A 21,784-nucleotide genomic window follows, 5' to 3' on the forward strand; every position below is an offset into this window, starting at 1 on the left:
ATTATAAGTGCAGCTCGTTGGAACTGTAACCAGGGACAGGCTGCATTCTGTCACCTCTTAATTTATTATTATTAGCATTGGTCTATTACGATAATCACATTAACATAAAGAATGGAATGAAGAATGGTAAGATGCCATGTGCCTGACTTGAAGGGCGAGTAAAACTGGTAGGCTATTATAAAGTATAACTGGTATGAAAGCATGGGTCCAGGTAGAGATGGTGCTCTGATAGCACTCTGGGGGGCAAAAGCAATGGTTGTTCAGCCCTAGCCGCCATGCCCTGATGTTGAGTGCTTTGCAGGCCCGCTGACAAAGGGGTGCTGGAACACTCTGTACAGTGGGGTACAAACTGCAAACCCTGCATAGATGGAAACCACTGGAGCACCCCTAGCTCTAGCCCCTAAGCCCTGCATGTTCTGCGGATGCTCTGGCTGCTATGGCAACCTTCACTGAGGTTGGCCCTGGGGCCGTCGCCATGGTTTCCACGCACGCCTGGTCACGCGGGGCTACGATGGTCCTGTCAGAGGCTTTGTACGTCCCTTTGTAACGGGCCTGCAGCGCCCCCGTCGGGCGCTCTCCGCTCAGACACCCCGGCTCAGGCCGGCCGGCGCTTTGCGGGCGGCGGAGCAGGCCGGCTGCGGGAGTTGCGCGGGGCCCGCTGGGACTTGCAGGGCGGGCTCCTCTGCTGCAGCCCAGCGCGTCTCTCTCCACGCACCGCTCTGGGGTACAGCCACTACGGCCTAGGTTACCCAGAAGGCCTCGCGTCCGGAGTCCTGAGGGCCAATCACAGACCGAGTGCCCCCCCAAGAAACTACCATGCCCAGCATGCCTCAGGGCACACGGCGCGCCCCCGGTGAGCGGTGGCCAATGGGAGGCGGTGCAGGCCGCTTTGGGGCGGGGCTGTCTCTGCGGCCTGTGCGGGGCGCAGGCTGGGGAGCTGCTGGGCGTGCTGCGGATGTATAAGGAGTATCGGGGCTGCGCGGCCCGGAGGGCGGCAGGTGAGGGACCAGTTGGGGCGGAGGGGCCCTGGGTGGAGGGAGCTGCCCCCCCGGGTATCAGCGGGGTGTATGTGTCCCTGGGGGCGCGAGGTTCCGGCCCGGGCTCTGGGGGTGAGGGAGGCCCAGGGCAGGGACGCTTGGCCGGAGCATCACCCCGCTGCCCGTGCTGGGTGAGAGCCAGGAAGAGAGGCCTTGCCTGGGGCCTCGTGCCCGAAGCGATGGGCAGGAGTCCCTGCTCGGACAAGAGTCCTTGAGCGCTGCTGAGGCGGAGGTGTGTGTCTGAGTCTGCAGGCAGCCCGAAAGGATAGCTCCGAGCAGGATGTGAGCCCTGTGTTCACTGCACAGCCCATTGCTGGCTGTTGGGGTCAGTCCTGGGGGTGCACTCCTGCTGATTTCTGATGGAAAGGGGCCTCTCTCTCATCATGCTGCTGCTTGCTTGAGAGAGGCCCTGCTCCTTCTTAACTCCAGGTGCAGAGAGAGGAGGAGGGTGGTACCACAACACAGTGCTACAGGGGAACTTAAGTTGTGGTGTGTGCTTGGGATCCCAGACTGTCTCAGTTCAGCCCTATGTACCTGCTTTTCCTTTACACCTGTACCCAAAATGCCCAGCTAGCAAATCCTGTGTGCACCACCCAAATGGGTATTCATTCAGGCTTTTTACCCTCTTATGTTCTCAGCCTTGGCTTTACTGCCTTGGCTTCTTCTGTTGGGGCTTGCTTCTGAAAGGCCATTTTTTGTGAGTGTGCATGTGTTATATTCCTTGTGTTTCACAGGCCTATGGGCCCCTCAGGCCTAACTAGCTATGTAACACTTCTTGCCATGACCAAAAACTTTACGGATTTCTTGGCAGTTAACTTTGTCCCAGAGCTTTCAATTCTCTCAAAATCCTCTTCTTGTAGCAAAGATCCATTTTTTCAGAGTTCTGTGTTAATTTGTCTCCAGCAAGAGAGCTTCTGATAAGACACTGAAACTAGTGTGTAAATTCACTAGCCAGCTGTTCTGTAACTTTAACATAAATGAGTGGTGCATTGCCTCGTTTGGCAAAATTCTCAATATTTTAGACCAGAAATGAAAATTCCAGGACAGTTGAGAATTAAGTTATCATAGACTTTGTCTTTGGTATTTGTATAATAATAAAAAATAATATGAAGTTATAGGGTATTAGTTGGTGTCAGCTACAGACCATGAAATCACTCTAAGGAGCAGATTGACCAGTTCCTTACACACCTATCTACAATGTGCTTGGGTGGGTGGGTTGGGGGAGAAAGCTGTGTAATGATGGGAGACTTCAGTAGCTTAGATATTAGTGATCATGGCTTGATCACATTTATAATGTGCAGGCAGAATAAAGTCCAGACCAGTAATATATATATTTGGTGCTTTAATAGGGCCATTTCACAAAGCTGAAAACAGTTATGAGCCAAATCAGCTGAAAAATTCATTCAGAAAAATAATTGGAATAATTAGAGAGCACCTTCCTAGATGCTCAAAAAGCCAAAATTGAGGAGGAAGTCTGTACTGGTTAAAAAAGCCAACCTGGTTTAGGGGGGAAATGAAGGCATCTGTAAAAGCATTTTATATTGTTGATCGTATTGATTATAAATCAGAAGTTTGGAATTCTAGTAAATTGGTAAGGGAAGCCAAGGAACACAAGGAGAAATCTATGGCTTGCAGAATTAAGGACAATAAGAAGTTTTTTGAATATATTGGGTACAAAAAGAATCCTGAAAATGGTATTAGTCTATTACTAGATGGAAATGGTAGAATTAGGAATAGTAATGCAGTAAAGACTGAAGTGTTCAATAAATATTTCTTTTCTGTATTTGAGGGGGAAAAAACAGATATAATTGTTTCACTATTTTGCAATAATACTCTTAACATTCCACTAGTATCTCTGGAGCATGTTAAATAGAAGCTACTAAAATTGGACATTTTTAAATCAGCAACTTAAGATAACTTGCACCCAACAGTTTTAACAGAACTAGTTGAGGAACTTGCTGAACCATTGATGCTGATTTACAATAAATCTTGGGACACTGGGGAAGTTCCAGAAGGCAGGAAAAAAAGCTAATGTTTTGCCAATATTTAAAAAGGGTAAACGAGATGACCAGGGTAGTTATAGGCCTGTCAGTCTGACATTGAACCATGCTTAATCGAGAACTAAAGGAAGGTAATGCAATTAATGTAAATTAACATGGGTTTCTAGAAAATAGATCCTGTCAAACTAATTTTATATATATTTTTTGGATGAGATTACAGGTTTGGTTGATAAAGGTAATAGCATTGATGTAAAATACTTAGACTTCACTAAGGCGTTTGCCTTAATGCTGCATAACATTTTGACTTAAAAAAATACCTAGAATGATATAAAATTAACATGGCACTCATGAAATGGATTAAAAAATGGTTGATAGGTCTCAAAATGTAATTGTAAATGGGAAATTGTCATTGAGTGGGTGTGTTTCCAGTTGGGCCACCGCAGGGATCAGTTCTTGGCCCTACACTATTTAACATTTTTATCAGTGACCTGGAAGAAAATGTGAAATCATCACTGATAAAGTTTGCAGGTGACTCAAAAATTTGGGGAGTAGAAAATAACGAAGAGAACAGGTCACTGATACAGAACAATCTGGATTACTTGGTAAAGTGGGCACAAGCAAGCATTGTGCATTTTAAAATGGCTAAATGTATACATCTAGGAACAAAGAATGTAGGCCATACTTACCGAATGGGGGACTCTATCAGTGACTGTGAAAAAGATATGAGCATCATGGTGGATAATCAGTTGAACATGAGCTCCCAGTGTGACAGTGGCCGAAAGTGCTAATGTAATTCTTTGATGCATAAATGGGGATCTTGAGTAGGAGTAGAGGGTTATTTTACCTCTGTATTTGGTAATGGTGTGACCATTGCTGGAATCCTGTGTCCAGTTCTGGTACCCACAATTCAAGAAGGATATTGATCAACTGGAGGGAGTTCAATCAGAGAAGAGCCACAAGAGTTAAAACGGATTGGAAAACATATCTTATAGTGATAAACTCAGAGAGCTCAATCCACTTAGCTTAATAAAGAGAAGGAAAGGAGTGACTTGATTACAGTCTGTAAATATTTACATGGGGAACAAATATTTAATAATAGGCTCTTCAGTCTAGTAGAGAAAGGTATAACACAATACAATGGCTGGAAGTTGAAGCTAGACAAATTCAGACTGGAAATAAGGTGTAAATTTTTAAGTGAATGTAATTAACCATTGGAATAGCTGACCAAGGGCCGTGATGGATTCTCCATCACTGACAATTTTTAAATCCAGATTGGATGCTTTTCTAAAAGATCTGCTCTGGGAGTTATTTTGGGGGTGTCTGTGGTCTGTGCTGTACAGGAGGGCAGTCTAGATGATCACAACAGTCCTTTCTGGCCTTGGAATTTGTGTATGTATAAAGTACAGCAAAGGAGATGGAAACCCACAATTTTGATTTAACAGGATGAGATGTGACCAGATCGCTTCTTTACTGAGTTTCTGTTATTCTAGAACAGTGGTTCACGAACTTTTTTTTCCGCAGACCACTTAATGATCTTTCCAAGTGTTGTTTGTACCATTAGCTAACTATTGTAAAGTGCTTTGGATAAAAGCGCTATATAAAAAAAAAAACCTTAATAATAATTAATGTTTTTTTGTTCTGCAAATAAAAGCACAATGGATATTTTAATATCTATAGTCTTGCCTTTCTAATGCAATGGGTGTGCCCTCTCTCCCCTGCCGCAGCAGCCCCTGAGCTGGGGCTGGGAAGGAGTGGGCTCTCTCCCGGGCAGCCGCCTCTTTCTCTGGCGGCTGCAGCCCTTCACGTCCCAAATTCCCCCCACCCCCTCTTCTCACCCCACTACCCCCTCCCACCTACCCTCTATTCCCCCCAAGGCAACCACCTCACCTTACATGTACATCTTCTCCAAGGTACGGAGGTAGTGCAAGGTAGTGCAGCCACACCTAATTAGTGGAGCATGGAGGCCCTGGGCTGGGCACAGGTCACTTAGGAAGGTGTTGGGAGTAGGTTCCCTGTACTTAGCCTGAGTTAGGGGTATTGCTCGTGCCCCTCCCCCTGCTGAGGGGTCCATTAGGGCTCGGGAGCTCTGGGGAGAAACTCTGTTGCTGAGTTCCCTGCCAGGGCCCAGGCTGGCCTGGCAGCATGTGCTCCCTGCTCCTGCAGCCCCAGCCTCAGCCCCAGGCGGGATTGGCCCTGGACCGGGGAGGTGGGGCTGGAAGGGTTCCTGCACCCAGAGGCACGTGTGGGCTGGTCACGTGCCCCCACCCTCCCCTGAACTTTTAAATTGTGCCCCCCCACAGTCGTCAGTTACATGTTGCCTCTGGAGATAGGGGAACTTTAATGCTATTATACCAGCTCTGGTAAGACCTCATCTGGTCACCCATTTTCAAGAAAGATGAATTCCATCTTGAACAGGTGCAGGAAAGAGCTTCTGAGATGATCAGTGGAATGGAGGATCTATCTCAGGGATGGCCAGCTTGTGGCTCCGGAGCTGCATGCGGCTCTTCAGAAGTTAATATGTGGCTCCTTGTATAGGCACCGACTCCAGGGCTGGAGCTGCACGCGCCAACTTTCCAGTGTGCCGGGGGGTGCTCACTGCTCAACCCCTGGCTCTGCCAGAGGCCCAGCCCCAACTCTACCCCTTCCCTGACCCTTCCCTGAGCCTGCCGTGCCTTCGCTCCTCTCCCCCCCCCCCCGCCAACAGAGCCTCCTGCACACCACAAAACAGCTGATTGGGAGGTGCAGGGAGGGAGGGAGGGGAGCTGATCGTGGGCTGCTGACATATTACTGTGGCTCTTTGGAAATGTATGTTGGTAAATTCTGGCTCCTTCTCAGGCTCAGGTTGGCCACCCCTGGTCTATCTTATAAGAGGAGACTACAATAGCTTGGCTTGTGAAGTCTAGCAAAATGGAGGCTGAGAGGGAATATGATTGCTTTCTATGAATACATCATCGTATTAATACATTATTCTCTATCCTGAGTCTGATTTGGATGTGTGGTTCAGGAGAGAGGGATTTCACTCTTTATTTAGCTCCTCAGCCATTCTTCACAGAGGACTGTCACTGCTAATCTTCTTCAGTGAGGGTTTAAGGAGTCAGTTTGATTAAGAAGAGATGTTTACTTACAGGGGGAGAGAAATGGCGCTACTCAAACAGCTCGTGGCTGAACAAAGGCACGAGGATTGCAGTGTGGTTCAGGAGAGTCTTTGTCTCTGTAACACTCTCTCCTTGCGTCGGAGGTTAAACTTACCACCGAGTACATCTGTGTCTATTTCCCCTCAGAATGGCAACTTTATTTCAGATGAGTGAGAGATTTGAAGAGATTTTGGCTTTTGACCAAATCAACAAGGCCTTCCAGGTTCAGTGGCCAACAAAATACCAACATGGATGTTGTCTGCATTTGTCAGTGCCTCAGTGGTCTTTCTGGACTTCTTCATGCCCAAACTGTTCTCCCCTTTGTGGCAAGGGGTTAGTCCTTGACCCCATATTGCAATAGCTCAACAGTTCTCATAGCTCTTCTCTTGGCTGAAATGGGCCTGCAGCCTTTTTCCAGGCTTCCCTTTGGAGGGTCTTGCAGGAGACTTCTTCCCATTGCATATTTCATGTGTCTTGTGGGAGGAAGATCATTATCTCTTCTCCAGTGTCTTTGCAGTCAGTGGAAACAGCTGTGCCTTTTCCTAGGACAAGAGGGTTAACTCTTTTCCTGCCAACTTAAAACAGGGACAGCATGCTATGTCATATACCTCCTCCGCTAGGACAGTAGATATCCATGTACATAGTACAAACCCAGTTCCCTGCCAACCCAAGCATGGCGTCTAACACTTTTGTATGTCACTTAATAATTACTTAATTATTCACATGAAGAACAACCTGCTGTGTTTAGAAGAGATCATGTAACCTGCCAGTTGAAGTGAACCTCCATGTAGGATTTTGCATCTTCACTCTGAAACACCCTACAACCTCTCATGGACTGAAAAGCTGGATGCTGCCAGGAGTGGCTGTATCAGAAGGGTGCGTGCTTGCACTCCAGCAGCATGTCTGCTTATTTAGATCCCATGTGCCTGCCACTGTGAAGCACACCTCTCAATCTTCAAGCCTACCAGTGTGCAACACCTGCAATCCGAGCACATGACAAATGATTGAGGTGTGAAATGACAATTCTTGTCATCATTTACTGATTGTCATAGCTAAGGCTACGATTCTGTTACAGAGGTCACGGGTTCCCAGATTTTAAGAGCTATCCAAGAATTCTGGAAAATTCCAATAAAGGTATTAGATTTGAGGGGAAAAAAATGAGAAATCGCTTATTTCCTTTAAAATCTGCAGTACAAATGTCAAAAATACCATTTTGTTCCCCATTGTTGCCAGGGCCGGTATTCAGGGCTAGCAAGCTGGGCAATTGCCTGGGGCCCCACACCACAGGAGGCACGGCAAAGCTAAATTACGGGTGGCGGGGCTTAGGGTTCCTGGGGCAGTGGCCCAGCAGGGCCTGGGCCTCTGCTTTCAGAATTGTAGAAAGCTGTAACTGTTAGAACATAAAATGGTCATTTACTAACAATTAATCTTGTCAGTAATCAAAATTATATAAAGTTTAATAGGCCATTTAAGAGCTGCTGTATTGGTGTAGTGAAAGCTGCATTACTGTGTGTACATTCCTGTGATTTTATTGTTTACTGCCCACCTCCTGTCTGTGACTTTTAATAAAAATACCCGGGCCAAAATCATAGCTGTAATTATAACTTCAATACAAAACCTCTTTTAAAGAGGTCTTCTCACTGTGTGAATAACATGTAACCATAACATCTCTCACTAAGGCCAACAGCAGGGATTTAACCCTGGACCTTCAGATTCCCAGCTCACACCACTATCCGTTCAGCAACAGGAGTAACTGCTTATATCTTTGTGGACCAGCCCCTAGAGGAGGCCTTCTCACACTTTCTCAGTGGGTTACACCACTGTTTTATTTTCTAAACATGTTTTAAGTACAAAATGTGTTTTCTCAAAAATAGTCTAAAGAATCACTTCATCTGTCTAACTGATATTACGTGGATCAGCACATGAGGAACAACTGTGAAGCAAGCAAGAGGCCACAGTGCTTCAGATTTTTTGCAAAAGGGGTCCAACTAAAGCAATTAATTCCTGTAAAATGGAACCTGTAATGCATTCTAACTATGGTGCAACTACTGCTGTACGATAATAAACATATTGTGGCCATACAGTTTCAGGTTGATAGGTAGAAAAAAAACTTACAGTAGAACCTCAGAGTTATGAACACCAGCGTTATGAACTGACCTGTCCACCACACACCTCATTTGGAATTGGAAATACGCACTCAGGCAGCAGCAGAGACCACCCCCCCGCGCCCCTCCCCCCAAAAAAAACCAACCAGCCAACCAAACCCAGTACAGTACTGTTGAACGTAAATGACTTTAAAAAAACAAAGGGAAAGTTTAAAAAAAAAATCTGACAAGGTAAGGAAACTGTGCTAGTTTAATTTAAATTAAGATGATTAAAGCCAGCATTTTTCTTCTGCATAATAAAGTTTCAAAGCTGTATTAAGTCAATGTTCAGTTGCAAACTTTTGAAAGAACAACCATAACATTTTGTTCAGAATTACGAATAATCTCAATTCCCAAGGTGTTTGTAACTCTGAGGTTCTATTGTAATACATACTGTTATTTAAATAAACTTTATCAGAAACTGAATTTTAAAAAGTTAGCAAAAAAATTCAAGTAGACTGTCCTACATTGCTTTTGTCTAAAGACAGTAGTTACACGTAGTAGAATTTGTAAATCTAAATAACATACTAATTGATGGTTTTGAGTTACTATGATCAAGACAACATGAAGGCCCTAATCCTGCAAATACTTAAGAACGTGCTCAATTTCACCTATATGAGCAGTGCAATTGAAGTAGACAGGATTACCCATGTGGCTAAGACTTTGCAGGACTGACCTAAGTTATTTAAGAGTATTTTTCTCTTCTCAGGGCTTGTCTACACTTACCGCTAGATCGGTATTGCTGCAATCGATGCAGCGAGTGTTGATGTAGCAGGTCTGGTGAAGACATACTAAATCGTGGGAGAGCACTCCCTAGATAAATTGGAGGATTGGGCCAAAAGAAATCTGATGAGGTTCAACAAAGACAAGTGCAGAGTTCTGTACTTAGGAAGGAAGAATCCCGTGCACTGTTACAGGCTGGGGACTGATTGGCTAAGAAGCAGTTCTGAAGAAAAGGACCAGGGGATTACAGTGGATGAGAAGCTGGATATGAGTCAGCAGTGTGCCCTTGTTGCCAAGAAGGCCAATGGCATGTTGGGCGGTATTAGTAGGAACGTTGCCAGCAGATCGAGGGAAGTGATTATGCCCCTCTTCGGCACTGGTGAGGCCACACCTGGAGTATTGTATCCAGTTTTGGTCCCCCCGCTACAGAAGGGATGTGGACAAATTGGAGAGAGTCTAGCAGAGGGCAACGAAAATGATTAGGGGGCTGGTGCACATGACTTATGAGGAGAGGCTGAGGGAACTGGGGTGATTTAGTTTGCAGAAGAGAAGAGTGAGGTGGGATATAATAGCAGCCTTCAGTTACCTGAAGGTGGGTTCCAAAGAGGATGAAGCTAGGCTGTTCTCAGTGGTGGCAGATGACCGAACAAGAAACAGTGGTCTCAAGTTGCAGTGGGAGAGGTCTAAGTTAGATATTAAGAAACATCATTTCACTAGGAGGGTGGTGAAGCACTGGAACGCTTTACCTAGGAAGGTGGTGGAATCTCCATCCTTAGGTTTTTAAGGCCCGGCTTCAGAGAGCCTTGGCTGGGATGATTTAGTTGGTGCTGGTCCTGCTCTGAGCAGGGGATTGGACTACTAGATGACCTCCTGAGGTCTCTTCCAACCCTAATATTTTATGATTTGTGTACTCCATCTCCCCGAAAATTCGATGAGAGAGACTCTCCTATCGACACAGCGCAGTGTAGCTACTGCGGTAAGTGGGTCTAACTACGTCGACTTCAGTTACGTTATATTGATTTACTGCAGTAGTGCAGACCCGCCCTCAGTATATGAGGATGTTTGTGTATAGAAGAGAATCCTTGCTTGCCTCACTTGTATAATTAGTGTAAAAATTGTACCATATCTTGTGTGTTTAAAAGGGTGCACTGTAAGTATGTGCAGGAAAAGTCTCTAACAGTTACATCATGCCTTACAAACTTTTCAAAATGTGTAGGGTAGATGCCTATGCAAGATACTTGTCCTAGAAAAGCCTCTGAAATTTAATCCCTAATTCTGTTTACAAAATACACTGTGTGGAGCTAGCTTGCATGTGATCATTTATATGTAGAGAATTGTCATCACTGTGATCAAATAACTGTGACATACGAGATTTCCTCCACAAAGTGCATCTGTTAAAAGCAGGTGAGTCCCATACTGGGCCATTTAGAATGCAGCAGAATATGTAGTCTGCTGTTATTGTGCCCTTGTAATTCTTCTGAACTAACTTCAGTATGTATTGGAGTGAAGATTTCTTTAATATGGTTGACCTGAACAAGATACCTTTAACTTTTAATTTACTTTTAAGTAATATTGACTCTAGAGTTCAGTCAGTCCATAAACAGGGAGGAGCTTGATTGAATTTCTAGCTTTCCCCCTCTTTCCCCCGCCCCCCATCATTCTCAGGAGAAGCATTTACTTCCCCTTCTGTCATTGATGTTTATGATGCAGATGATAATAGGTCTCCTTATCCAGAAACATATCAGCAAAAAATACATTTTCAGTGTGTGTGCTAGAGATTCTGTAAGTGTTCAGTGTTGCAACCTTCCAGTGGATATTAAGAGACCGTCATTTAATGCCTGGCTGTTCAGTTCTTGTTTAAAATGATACCTGGGGTCTCAGGACACGAGTGTTTTACTATTGTTCAAGACTGATGATTTTTATATATGCTACTAGAGTCCAGGTCATGTAATCTTTTCCCTCCTGAACTCAATTTTTGGGTCAAATTTTCTGGCATGCTAGATTTGACTTCTGTTGGGAGCGAGAGAAGGAGAGGACTGAGAGACACAAGTGCATTTTTATTAAATTACAACACTTTTTACATATGCAAAACTTAAAATACACTTAAGAAACTTATCACTTAACAACTTGGCTTACTGTAAAGGAGTCAAATTCTTTTAGGCCCCAGCAGAACACCAGCTTCTCCAAATAGCCCCTCCAACAAAAGCCTGTATATACAGATAACCTTTCTACAAGGCCTAACAAACTCTGGACATATTATTGGACCACCTTCTGGGGCAGGGAAACTAGTTCTGTAGTTGAGGACTCTTACCTTTAACTTCATATAAAAATACTCTTCCCCCATTCCCTAGATATATAGATCAAAAGGCCGAGGAACGTGAGCATTTCAGGTGATATCAACTTTGGGATAGGAGAGGAGAGGTGGCCTCTGAGGGTCTGGTCAGTGATAAAACTCTCATGTATCTCATTGGAACAGGATCAGGCCCTAAGGTAGCTAGGACACAAACTATGTAGGGCTTAAAAATCAAAGCCAACATCTTGAATTTTCCTCAGCAATGTATCGCAAGCTGGCATGGTCTTGAAGCGCAGCCCAAGTGTTGTGCAGTCCATGAGAAACACTCCAAGTGAGTGAACAGTCATAGTTTGTACCAGCTGAAGTTTCCAAATGGTCTTCAGCAGTAACTCTAAGAGCAGATCCCAGTAACCCGCCCTGCAGGTAAAAAAAAAAAAAAAAAAAAAAAAAAAGTATGGATGAATGTCAACCGTACATTCAAAAGAAGAGGTCAGATGTCCTCACCAAATACATGTAAATCGGGCTGGGGAAAGCATTCTTGGATCCTGTTGCCAATTTACCAGTTCGGCACTTCTGAATATCAAAACTGACTTCCAGTCAAGAAACCCCCTCCACCCCCCACCCAAAACAGCTACAAATTTATCAAGACCATCTAGCAAGAGTTCTGTTGCTTTTGATATTGCACTTCTGCTAAGAGGTCCATCATCACAGATTCCCACTCTGTGCGCCAGTGCTGGAGTTTCTTCAGTTCAGCTTTCTAAAGTTGTTGTTTCTAGCAGGGGGTGTCTTGTGCCAGCTCCTGCTATGGAACACCAGCATCTCCTGTTTCTTTAGCAACCAGTTCCTTTCATTCTCTGGCAGGTGAAGGAGATCTCTAGCATCACTGTTTCTGCTAATTCAGGTCTGTCTCTTAACACCTCATTAGTTTCTTCTGCCACAGGATTTTATTTTAATTGTCTGTCTGCTACTTTGAATGCTAGTTTCATTTAAAAGAAGAAAATAATCAGCAATGTTAGCAGTTGGTGGTGTTGCTTCTTTGCTGGCATTGGAAAACTTGTGCCTTGAGCAGCCTTCTATATCTATTAGCACATCAGTTCTCTTTTCTTGTTCCTTGGCACCATGTGAGTTGGTTGACTCATTAGGACTGTACTTCAGCTTGCATGGATGACTCCTGTTTTCTCTTTCAGGTCTGGAAAAGAAAAAGCCCACTGGCTTTAAGAAGTGTTCTGAATGTGGTTGGACAGTGTCCTCAAAGACATGCATGACTGCTGTATCCTGTACCTAGGAATGAAGTATGACAGGCTTGGCTGTTAGACAGCCTCTCAGATATCAATGTAAGCAGTCAAGTCTTGGATGGGGTGCCCTGAAAGCTCTTCTGGCTTCCTCTCATGCTTCCTGTAAATTCACTGAGAAGGTAGCTGAGAACTTTCTGAAGACTTCAGGCCTTGAATCAACTGGAGTTGTGCGTCCTAGCCTCATGTGAAGTCTTCGTTGATTTGGTGAGAAGTACTGGAGCTCCACTTTGATATCTTTTTAAAGTAAGTCAGTGAGAGCTAGGGTGTTGGTGACACCAGTAGTTGAGACTTCAGTGCACTTTGTGCCTCAGAAGTGATCTGCAAAGCTTTTTTGAGTTTGTTCATTTTTACAGTTTCTCAGGATTCGTGAAGACCCACTGCTGCTTTTTATTTAGTTTGTCAAAACCCATGTCTTCATGACCATTAAAACTGAAAATAGTGTCTCTGACCCCCCCACTGAAAAACACAAATGAAAAGGATTTAAAATCTGCCCTCTGCTGACATGCAGAATTGATGCAAACAGCCTTCCCCTTTCCATAATACTCTTTACATATATATTGCTATAGTGTTTGTTTAAAGTTGTTACATTGTTTAGGTTATATTCCTACCTTCCAATATAGAAAGCATGGAGGGGATAAAGCTTGGAGACTAGAAGGAGCTCTGATTAGTCAGTGATTGACATGTCTGTAGGATTTAGACTGTCACTGTTTCACAGAAAAGGAAGTTCAACAAATTGCTGAGGCCAGTGGGGTGTGTCCAAAAGGCAAACTTTAAGGAGGCATAACAGCCAAATTAAAAAAAAAAAAAAAAAAAAAGGGTGGTGGTGGAGAGATTACGACTTGAAAACATATGGGAGCTGTTAGAAATATTCATCAAAGTTTTTCAGGTCAACTTTAATGTGTCAGTCTTGTGTTTTGTTTCAAAGCTTCATTGAACAAGACATCACTACTTCTGTAGTCTAGAGAGAAGTGTCTCTTTGATTGCAGGTATGCAACTGGCTCTATCCTCTACTTCTGGCCCCAAGCACCTGACATCTCTAGGGTCCCAGGCCCCAATTTCTAGTGAGTTGGTGTACCAGTTATTTGACAGAAATAGACAAAAGAATGTGTTCAAACTGATGTCTTCATTTAACAAGACTGCTTTGCTAGTGTCAAGGCTGATTCCACACTCTGGCACTTCGAGTGCAGAAGGTGGGGGCCTGCAAGGATTCTAAAAATTAATACTGGCCGCTCCAGGCTGGTATTAAACTCCCAAGGTTACAGCTTTTCTCTGACCGTGGATGGGTAGATGCTGCCACCACCCAAATGCAAAAAAACCCCCCTTTTACCCAGGAAGGCGCACTTGGGAATTCCTCTCTCAAGCCGTTTAACCCCCCATCCAGGGAAGAGCTGAGAAAGAAAAACAAAGGAAATCAGCTGTTGTGAAATCAGCTAATTAAACAACATATGCATAAACCTCTTAGGACACAAAAAACCCAATTCTGTTCTTAAAAAAGGGAAATTTTATTAAAAACAAAAAGAAAGAAAATACATCTGGAACTTAGGTATTGCTAGATTTAAAAAGAGCAATTCTAATAATTAAGCATCAAGAATGGTTTTCTTGAGGTCCAGTTTAAAGGTTACAAGGAAAACAAAAGCATTTGGGGTTAGCACAGAGGAGTCCACAAGCTTTAATTGCATCTTTTTAGACATTTTCTAATCTACTTACATATCTGGGGTTTCAGATTGAGTAGTTTTAGATATGATCTGGTGATTTTTCATACCTGGTTCACAGCTTTTTACAGTATTGCTTTAGCCATGTTTTGCTCTGTCCCCTCTCTCCGGAGAACAGCAACAGACAGACAAAAGAGGATTCTTGTTTCAATTTTAAAAATTTCTAGCCTTCCCATTGGCTCTTTTGGCCAGTTGCCCCTCACTTCCCTTTACCTATGCGTGCAGTCAGTCTTTTTAACCCTTTACAGGTAAAGCAAGTAGAGAACGGCTACTAACAGGGATTTTATAGCTAACTGGCTGGCTGGATGTCCATAAAAGACCTTCCCTCCCCCTTCATTTAGCACAGCTTTCATCAAAGATTTTTGTGCTGACACCACTACATTCTATTCGGTATAGGTTTCTTTTCTGTACTCACAACTAGTATCTTGTCTTGACAGTACTAAGAACCCTTGACATTGTGAGAGTGTTTGAATTGGAGCTTGTGCCTCAATTACTTTGAAGCAGTTGGAGCTTGTCTTGATGCTAGTGGCCTGTGCACAGCATCAATGCAGTAGTCTGCAGGGCCTGTTAGAGACAAAGGGGCTGATGATGAAGGTGTTCAGGAGTGAAATTCTGACAGATGGAAGAATCTTCTGAATACAATTATATTTTTACCGGAGGCGAAAGCAGAGGGAATAACACTCCTGCAGATGATAAAGTGTTAATGTCAGTTTGGTTTTGGCCTTGTTTCACTTTGGAGACAGTCCAGGTCCACAAAGCAGATATTTCAAGGCACCTGGAGATGGTTCCCTTTTGAAATGTGTATCCATTACTTTCTGAGCTTATTGATGAAGGTGTGGAATCAACCTTATTCCAGGTACTTGACAGAAAGCATCTTCTGCTTAGAGAACCCAGCAGCTAGTCCTCACCATGATAGCCTGGTGCTGGTGTTTGCAGCAGCCTTAGACAAGACTTAGTAGATTTTCAGTATACTGTTTCCAGGCTTTTTCAGAGACCCCTGTGAAAGTTCCTCTGTGAAATGTCGATCCCTCACAGGCAAACAGTTTAAGCTGTAGAAGAGGCCTTGCTTTCTTTTTTTTAAATGTTTTTGTTTCTGTTCACCAAAGAAAAGTAGGATGAGCGAGCACATCTCTCCTTATTTGATACAGCTGCATATAACTATTAACTCCACCTAGAACATCTCCTTTTCCATTTTAAATTGAAATACTAGCAGGGTATTTTTCCTGAGACGTTCTCAGCTTTTACAACGTGCTGTCTTCATTTAGTCTGCAAGAACCTGGATTTGTTAACTTTTCCAGCGTGTACTTGCTTTTTGGGAGTGAAGGCATGTTTGTGGAGGGGTAAAGTTGGGAATGAAGAGGGTTTGGATCCAGGGTGTGGTGGTACAGGGTAGGATTACTGATGATGAATGTACTTTTGGAAGTAGATAAATGGATTTAAAAAATTGACTTATAGTTGTGTGGAAACAGCACAATATCAAGAGCAGGTGTCCTTTGCTCATGGTAAATCAGTGAGGGCAGCTGTCTCTTGTCTATCTCAAGTGGCTCCATTTAGCAGGTCTCCACATGGAGGTTCAGCAGTAGCCATATGATATGGGGACTTTTGAAGGGGGAGGAGGGTAGGTGAAGTAGGAAGTCATTTCTGCAAAACTAGCTTCTTTCCTTCTTTCAAGTATGAAGCTCAGGCATTGTCATAGGGGAGAATATAGGTTTTTTTTATGCCCACAACAAAAACTGCTTCACTTGCCAAAGTTTGGGTGACAGACTTGTTGTGATGAAAGTGTATCAGGCCTTCAAGGTGTTGCTTCGAGTCCTTTTCTTACTGTTATGGCATTAAGAAGTTAGCCATGTTTCTTGGGCTTTATGGTAAAGTACTTGGCCTGCTTTTAGCATAGTGACCTCACTGCAGAAATCCTTCCACACACTTCCAAACATCCAACAGACCCAAAATGGAGAGCACTCAAGAACTGGAATTCCAAAGTCAGATGGCCTTGCATTTAGGGAATGTTCTCTCCCTCCCCTTCTATTTATTTAATGTAAAAAAAAAAAAAATCCTTCAAAAGAAACAAGTTGTTTTGAAAATCTGTTGCTGATACCAAAAACCTCTATACCTGAAAGAGAAAACACTAGTCAGCCATGCAAGCTAATGGAGTCCTAATGTGTCAATCAACACATGTGTTGCCAGGGAACACAGTTAATCTGCTGTTTGGATTTTGGTTAACCAGTGATTAAGATTATCACAGCTCTTTAGACAAATGCAAGAAGTATGGATAACTTCTGTCTTATTGTTGTGTACTGCAAACAGGAACAAGTCAGTTATAAACTTTCCTGGTCTTGGATGACATCTGCCTGGCATGTCCTGGCTAATTCCTACCAGTTCTCCTTCCTCTAGGGGCAAGGCTGTTTACGCTGCTGTCTCCTGTTATGTCAGTTGTAATCATGGTAATACAGAAATGCTTTAGTTTGCACTTGATTGGACAGAAGCCAAACAACAAAGACAGGAAAGAGAGAATATATTAGGAATTAAGTGATGCTCCTTCCTTCCTTTCTTTCCCAGGAATCTTAAATACTGACACAGCAGAAGTTTTTTGTTAGGATTCAGCTGACCTGCTATCATGATGTCCCTACTAGTCCAGATGAATCAAAATTTTTTCCCAGGGTGGCTGATGTGAGAAACTGTAGCACCATTCTGTTGTGTTCACACCCTATGCATTATTGTAATAAAGTTTGTATAAGGTATGCCTTGAAAGGGTCATTTGAAAACTCATAATTTGCTGGTCTGTATTGTCCTGGGTAAAATAAGTTGCAACATTGTATGTGAAGTTATAAAAATCCCCTTTAGGGTGTACATGTTTCAAACACCACATCCTTGCCCATGCTGAAGCTGACAAAACAGATGTGTCCTAAACAAAGGAATGTGTGCTCCTCGTAATTTGCATTTAAGTAGTAAACAGAGTCATCAAGCAGGAAAGAAAGGCAAAGGAAGTTCAAACGTGTTTAAAACCAGCAGGGAACATCCTTCCACATAGATTCTTTCTTTGTTTCCTGGAAATGTTTTCAAGAGGGGGACTGAGGCTATGTCTACACTGCAGAGTTTTGTCGCCAAAAGTTATGCCGTTTTAATTAAAGTGGTTTAATTAAACAGCTGTTGCATGTCCACACTATGCCCCTTGTGTCGGCAGAGTGCATCCACAATAGTAGGTCTTGCATCGACACAGAGCAGTGCATTGTGGTAGCTATCCCACTGTGCAACTGGCCACAGGGTGCTTTGGGAAGGGTTTGCAATGCTTCATGGGGCAGGTACAGCGTCACATGATGCAGATTTCTCAATCCAGTTGTTCCATGGGCCTCCTGCTAGATTGCCAGCTGCTTTTCAACTGAAGTGTGTGTGGAGGAGAGGGGCAAGAGTGTGTGATAGGAAGTGTGTATGTGTGAGGAGAGAGACTGCTGGGGGAGTGTGTGTGGGGGAGTGTGTATGTGAGAGAGAGAGAGAAAGTGTGTGTGTGTGTTGGGGGAGAGTGAGCTTGTCGGTACGCTGTCTTATAAATTCAGACAGCCGCCAGAAGCAACCAGTCCTGAGGCAGTGGACGAGGGACACCCCTGACATCAGCCCTCCACCTCCCTCCCTGGCTCTGCACAGCCGTGTCTCTCTCTCACTCTGTCTCACACATACACACTCTCTCTCTCTCTCACACACAGAACATTCCATGTTAATGATTTGCTCTTTGTTGCCCAGAGCAGAGCAGCACGCTCAGCTGTCAGAACAGAGCTTTGAAGGGGGAGGGGAGCATACCTGCAGGGCTGCTGAGTTAAAAACAGTGAGCAGAACAGCATTGTGTGATACTGGGGGAGGCAGTTCTGGTGATATAACAAACAGAAGTGTCTATGCTGACACTTTGTCGTTTTAACTTTGCCACAAAAAGCTTTATGCCTCTTGTAGAGGTGATTTTATTTTGTCGTTGAAACTGAAGTTTGGTCATCAAAAGTGGCATGGCAGTGTGTCCACCTCCACTGTTTTGTCTTTTGGCGACAAAACTCTGCAGTGTAGACAAGGCCTGAAACGATAAAAAGGAGGGACAAACACCCCCAGGCATCCCTCTGACTTTCTCTACCCAACACATTCAGTACACCTGAAGAGACAAAGGAAGCAGCTGTTGGACTCTGGGGGCTTGTCTACACTGGCAAGTTTTTGTCACCAAAAACTGCCTTTACCGCAGCAGGTAATCCGGGAGGCATGCAGGGGAACCGCTCCCCGCCCCAGCTCACCTCTGCCTCCCTGGGTCTGAGTGCGAAGCCGCCGCCTGCTTCTCAGCCCGCCCTGGCTTCCTGCGCAAACAGCTGATTTGCGGGAAGCAGGGGGAAGGGCGGCGGAGAAGCAGAGCAGGGCAGCTCATTCAGGGGAGGAGGCGGAACGGAGCTGAGGTGAGCTGGGGCCGGGCAGGAAGCTGCTGGTGGGGGCTCTGCACCCACCAAATTTTCCCCGTGGGGGGTCCAGCCCCGGAGCACCCAGGGAGTCGGTGTCTAAGGTGCCACTTTTGATGTGATCAGTGGGGGGAGCGGCTGCTCCCCCTGCTCCCCCCCTAGCTACGCTCCGCCGCCCCTAAGAGCCAGAGGGACCTGCCGGATGCTTCCTGGGAGCTGCCCCTGGTAAGCACCGCCGGGACTCCCCACCTTGCCCCCCGGCAGGTGCCTCTGGCTCTTAGGGGCGGGTTGGGCACCCACTAGGGTGGCCCACGAGACCCTCCTGCCCAGTTCTGGGGGCAGACAGGGGAGGGGGATGGATGGGGCAGGAGTCCTGGGAGGGGCGTCAAGGAACGCGGGGTGTTGGATGGGGCAGGAGTCCTTGGGGGCGGGGGTGGGCAACGACCCCCTCGTGGGGTGAGGAGGGAACTGGTTGTTAAGATTTTGGCAGCTCATTGCTGGAACCACCCAGTTTTGGCGACCAAAAACTTCCACCTCTGTGAGAGACTTTTGTCTTTTCCTCTCCCTTTATTGTCAACAAACAGTCAGTCTAGACACCACAGCTTTTTTTCCAATTTTATTGGCCTTCAGAAAGTGTCCCACAATTCCCCTGCTGCCGCTCTGGTCAGCGGTTTGAACTCCGCTGCCCTGCAGCCTTGGAAGGCCCGGGAATTTTAAATCCATTTGCTGCTTGCTGGCTTCCCAGAGGGGCTTCCCCGGTGAGCATGGCTGGCTATCGCACCAAATGTGCTCCCACTTGGACCACCACTGAGTTGTTGGATCTGATCAGTATATGGGGAGAGGAGTCTGTTCAGTTGTAGCTGCGAGTGACCCATAGGAATCGGGACACACACAGGCAAATTTCTCGAGGCTTGTGCGAAAAGGGCTATGATCAGGACATGCAGCCGTGCAGAGTGAAGATAAAGGAGCTGAGGCAAGTGTATCATAAGGCATGGGAGGCAAACCATCGCTCCGGTGGTGCACCTAAGACCTGCCACTTCTATAAGGAGCTGAATGTTATCCTCAGTGATGGCCCCACCTCCATCGCTGATTGCCCCGTGGTTACTTCAGAGGCAGGAGAAAGGCGGGGGTGGGGGGGTAACCCAGAGGCTGAAATTCTGGAAGAAGTTGAGCTAGAAGAGGATGTGGAGCTCCCAGCGGGGTTGCCCAGTGGGGCAGGCAGCCAGGAACTTTTCTCCATTCCAGAAGTGCACAATGGGGAGCAGGAAACAGATGAGACGCCAGGTAAGTTGCTGTGGCCTGTGTAGGGAATTGAAAAGTGGGAGGCAGATAGTGTTTTCTGTGAGCTGGAAATTGCACTGTGTAGCTAATCTGCATGGCCAAGCAGGGTGTCGATGGACATCGAGACCTGCAGGGAATCCTCCAGAGAGAGGCTCTGGAAAGTTTCCAAGAGGTACTTGTTAATCCTCTGCTGCAGATTCCAAGGGATTGCAGCCTTTTTAGTTCCCCATTGTAGGAAACCGTACCATGCCATTTAGCGATCACTGGAGTTGGGACCAAAGCGGCACATAGCTGAGCTGTATATAGACCGGGGTGAAAGCTGCAAGCATGCAGTAGTTGTGCCCTGGTTTCCCTGGTTACCTGCAGCAGTGAGATGTCAGCCAGCTGGTTAGCCGCCTGTGAAAAAGTGTGTGATAGTTTTAGAATGAGTTCACTGCAAAGCTGCCCTGCAAGCTGTGACCGTTTTGTCCGTACGCACAACCACCTTCCCCCCACCGCCGACACTCACTGTGAGCTGTGTGCCTGCCTAGAGTCTCGGTGAGAAAGTGATTTCTACTAGCAAAAGGCCCATGTTTCAATGTTTGCTGGAATGTAACAATCCCTCTTCTGTGCAGCACAGACCTTAAGGAACACACCATGCACCCCGCTGACCGGCTTCGGCAGATAAGGAAGAATCCTAGGCACAGCTAAGACGACGTGTTCTGGGAGGTGCTGCAGTGCGATGAGAGACAGACCAGGGAATGGAAAGAGTGCTGGGAAGCCGAAAGGCAGGACAGAAAAGAGAATGCAGCATTTGCTAGGCAAGCGACAGAGCGGATGATAAAAGTGATGGAGGATCAGACAGAGATGCTCAGGTCTTTGACACAGCTGCAGACTGAGCAGATCCGTGGCTGACCTCCACTGTCGCATGTGCACATGCACAATTCTTTGCCAACTCCACTCCCCTCTATGCCCAGACCTTCCTTTTCCCTTCACAGCCCTCCTGAGCCTCCCCATCACTCCACCCCCTCTCACAGCTTGCACAATGATAGCTGGAGCTGCACACAGTTGTGAGGTTTTACCCTTTTTAACAATAAATAAAGGCTAAGGTATTTAATGGTACAGCGTTTTTATTCTGTGTTCTACAAAAGCGTATAGTAATCAATTCACTCTCGGGAACAGGCTTCTAAAGCATTTTGTTGCATGGATCTTGGGCCCCAAAATTGTACATGGATGTACCAGGGAAGCAACTCCAAAGAGGACGTGTTACTGCCCCTCATTGTCAAAGTGGTTCCTCAAAGCCTCTCTGATAATAGCAGCCCTCTGGGCTCCTCTGACAGCCCTAGCATCTGGCTGTTCAAACTGTGCAGCCAAGCGCTCTGCCTCGGTGCTCCACACTTGAGCAAACATTTCACCCTTAGATTCACACAGATTACGCAAAGTGCAACACGCGGCTATGACCACAGGAATATTATCCTCGGTAAGGTCTAGCTTGCCATTGAGACACCTCCAGCGACCTTTCAAACAGCCAAAGGCACATTTGACTACTATGTGGCACCTGCTCAGCCTGTTGTTAAAACACTCCTTGCTGCTGTCCAGGTGAAACCAGGTATCAGGTTTCATGAGCCAGAGCTGTAAGGGGTAAGACGGGTCTCCCAGGATTAGTTTGGGCATTTCAACATCCCCCCACTGTGATCTTGTGGTCTGGAAAGAAAGACCCTGCCTGCAGCTTTCTGTACAGGCCACTTTTCCTGAAGATGTGTGC

At 45.5% G+C, this 21,784-nt stretch overlaps 1 protein-coding gene and 1 long non-coding RNA gene across 12 annotated transcripts in view; both read left to right on the forward strand.

Annotated features, from left to right (window-relative positions):
- The first annotated feature begins 508 nt into the window (after positions 1 to 508).
- Positions 509 to 21,784, forward strand: part of ENOX2 (ecto-NOX disulfide-thiol exchanger 2) — a 130,938-nt gene continuing 109,662 nt past the window's right edge. For 3 of the 11 annotated variants that reach the window (XM_037908171.2, XM_043522022.1, XM_043522023.1), the window contains exon 1: positions 509 to 998. In XM_037908171.2, coding sequence (XP_037764099.1) covers positions 956 to 998 — 43 coding nt within the window. In that variant the 5' untranslated portion in view covers positions 509 to 955. Of the gene's footprint in view, positions 999 to 12,518; positions 12,870 to 13,551; positions 13,613 to 21,784 lie in introns of all 11 variants that reach the window. The other 8 variants (XM_037908176.2, XM_043522024.1, XM_037908174.2 and 5 more) reach the window with 8 other exon arrangements.
- Positions 18,715 to 21,136, forward strand: LOC119567017. Its single transcript, XR_005226658.1, has 2 exons — positions 18,715 to 18,759; positions 20,655 to 21,136. It is a non-coding gene; the product is annotated as an uncharacterized LOC119567017 (long non-coding RNA).

The sequence above is a fragment of the Chelonia mydas genome, chromosome 9, assembly GCF_015237465.2.
Source record: "Chelonia mydas isolate rCheMyd1 chromosome 9, rCheMyd1.pri.v2, whole genome shotgun sequence".
Taxonomy (NCBI): Eukaryota; Metazoa; Chordata; order Testudines; family Cheloniidae; genus Chelonia; species Chelonia mydas.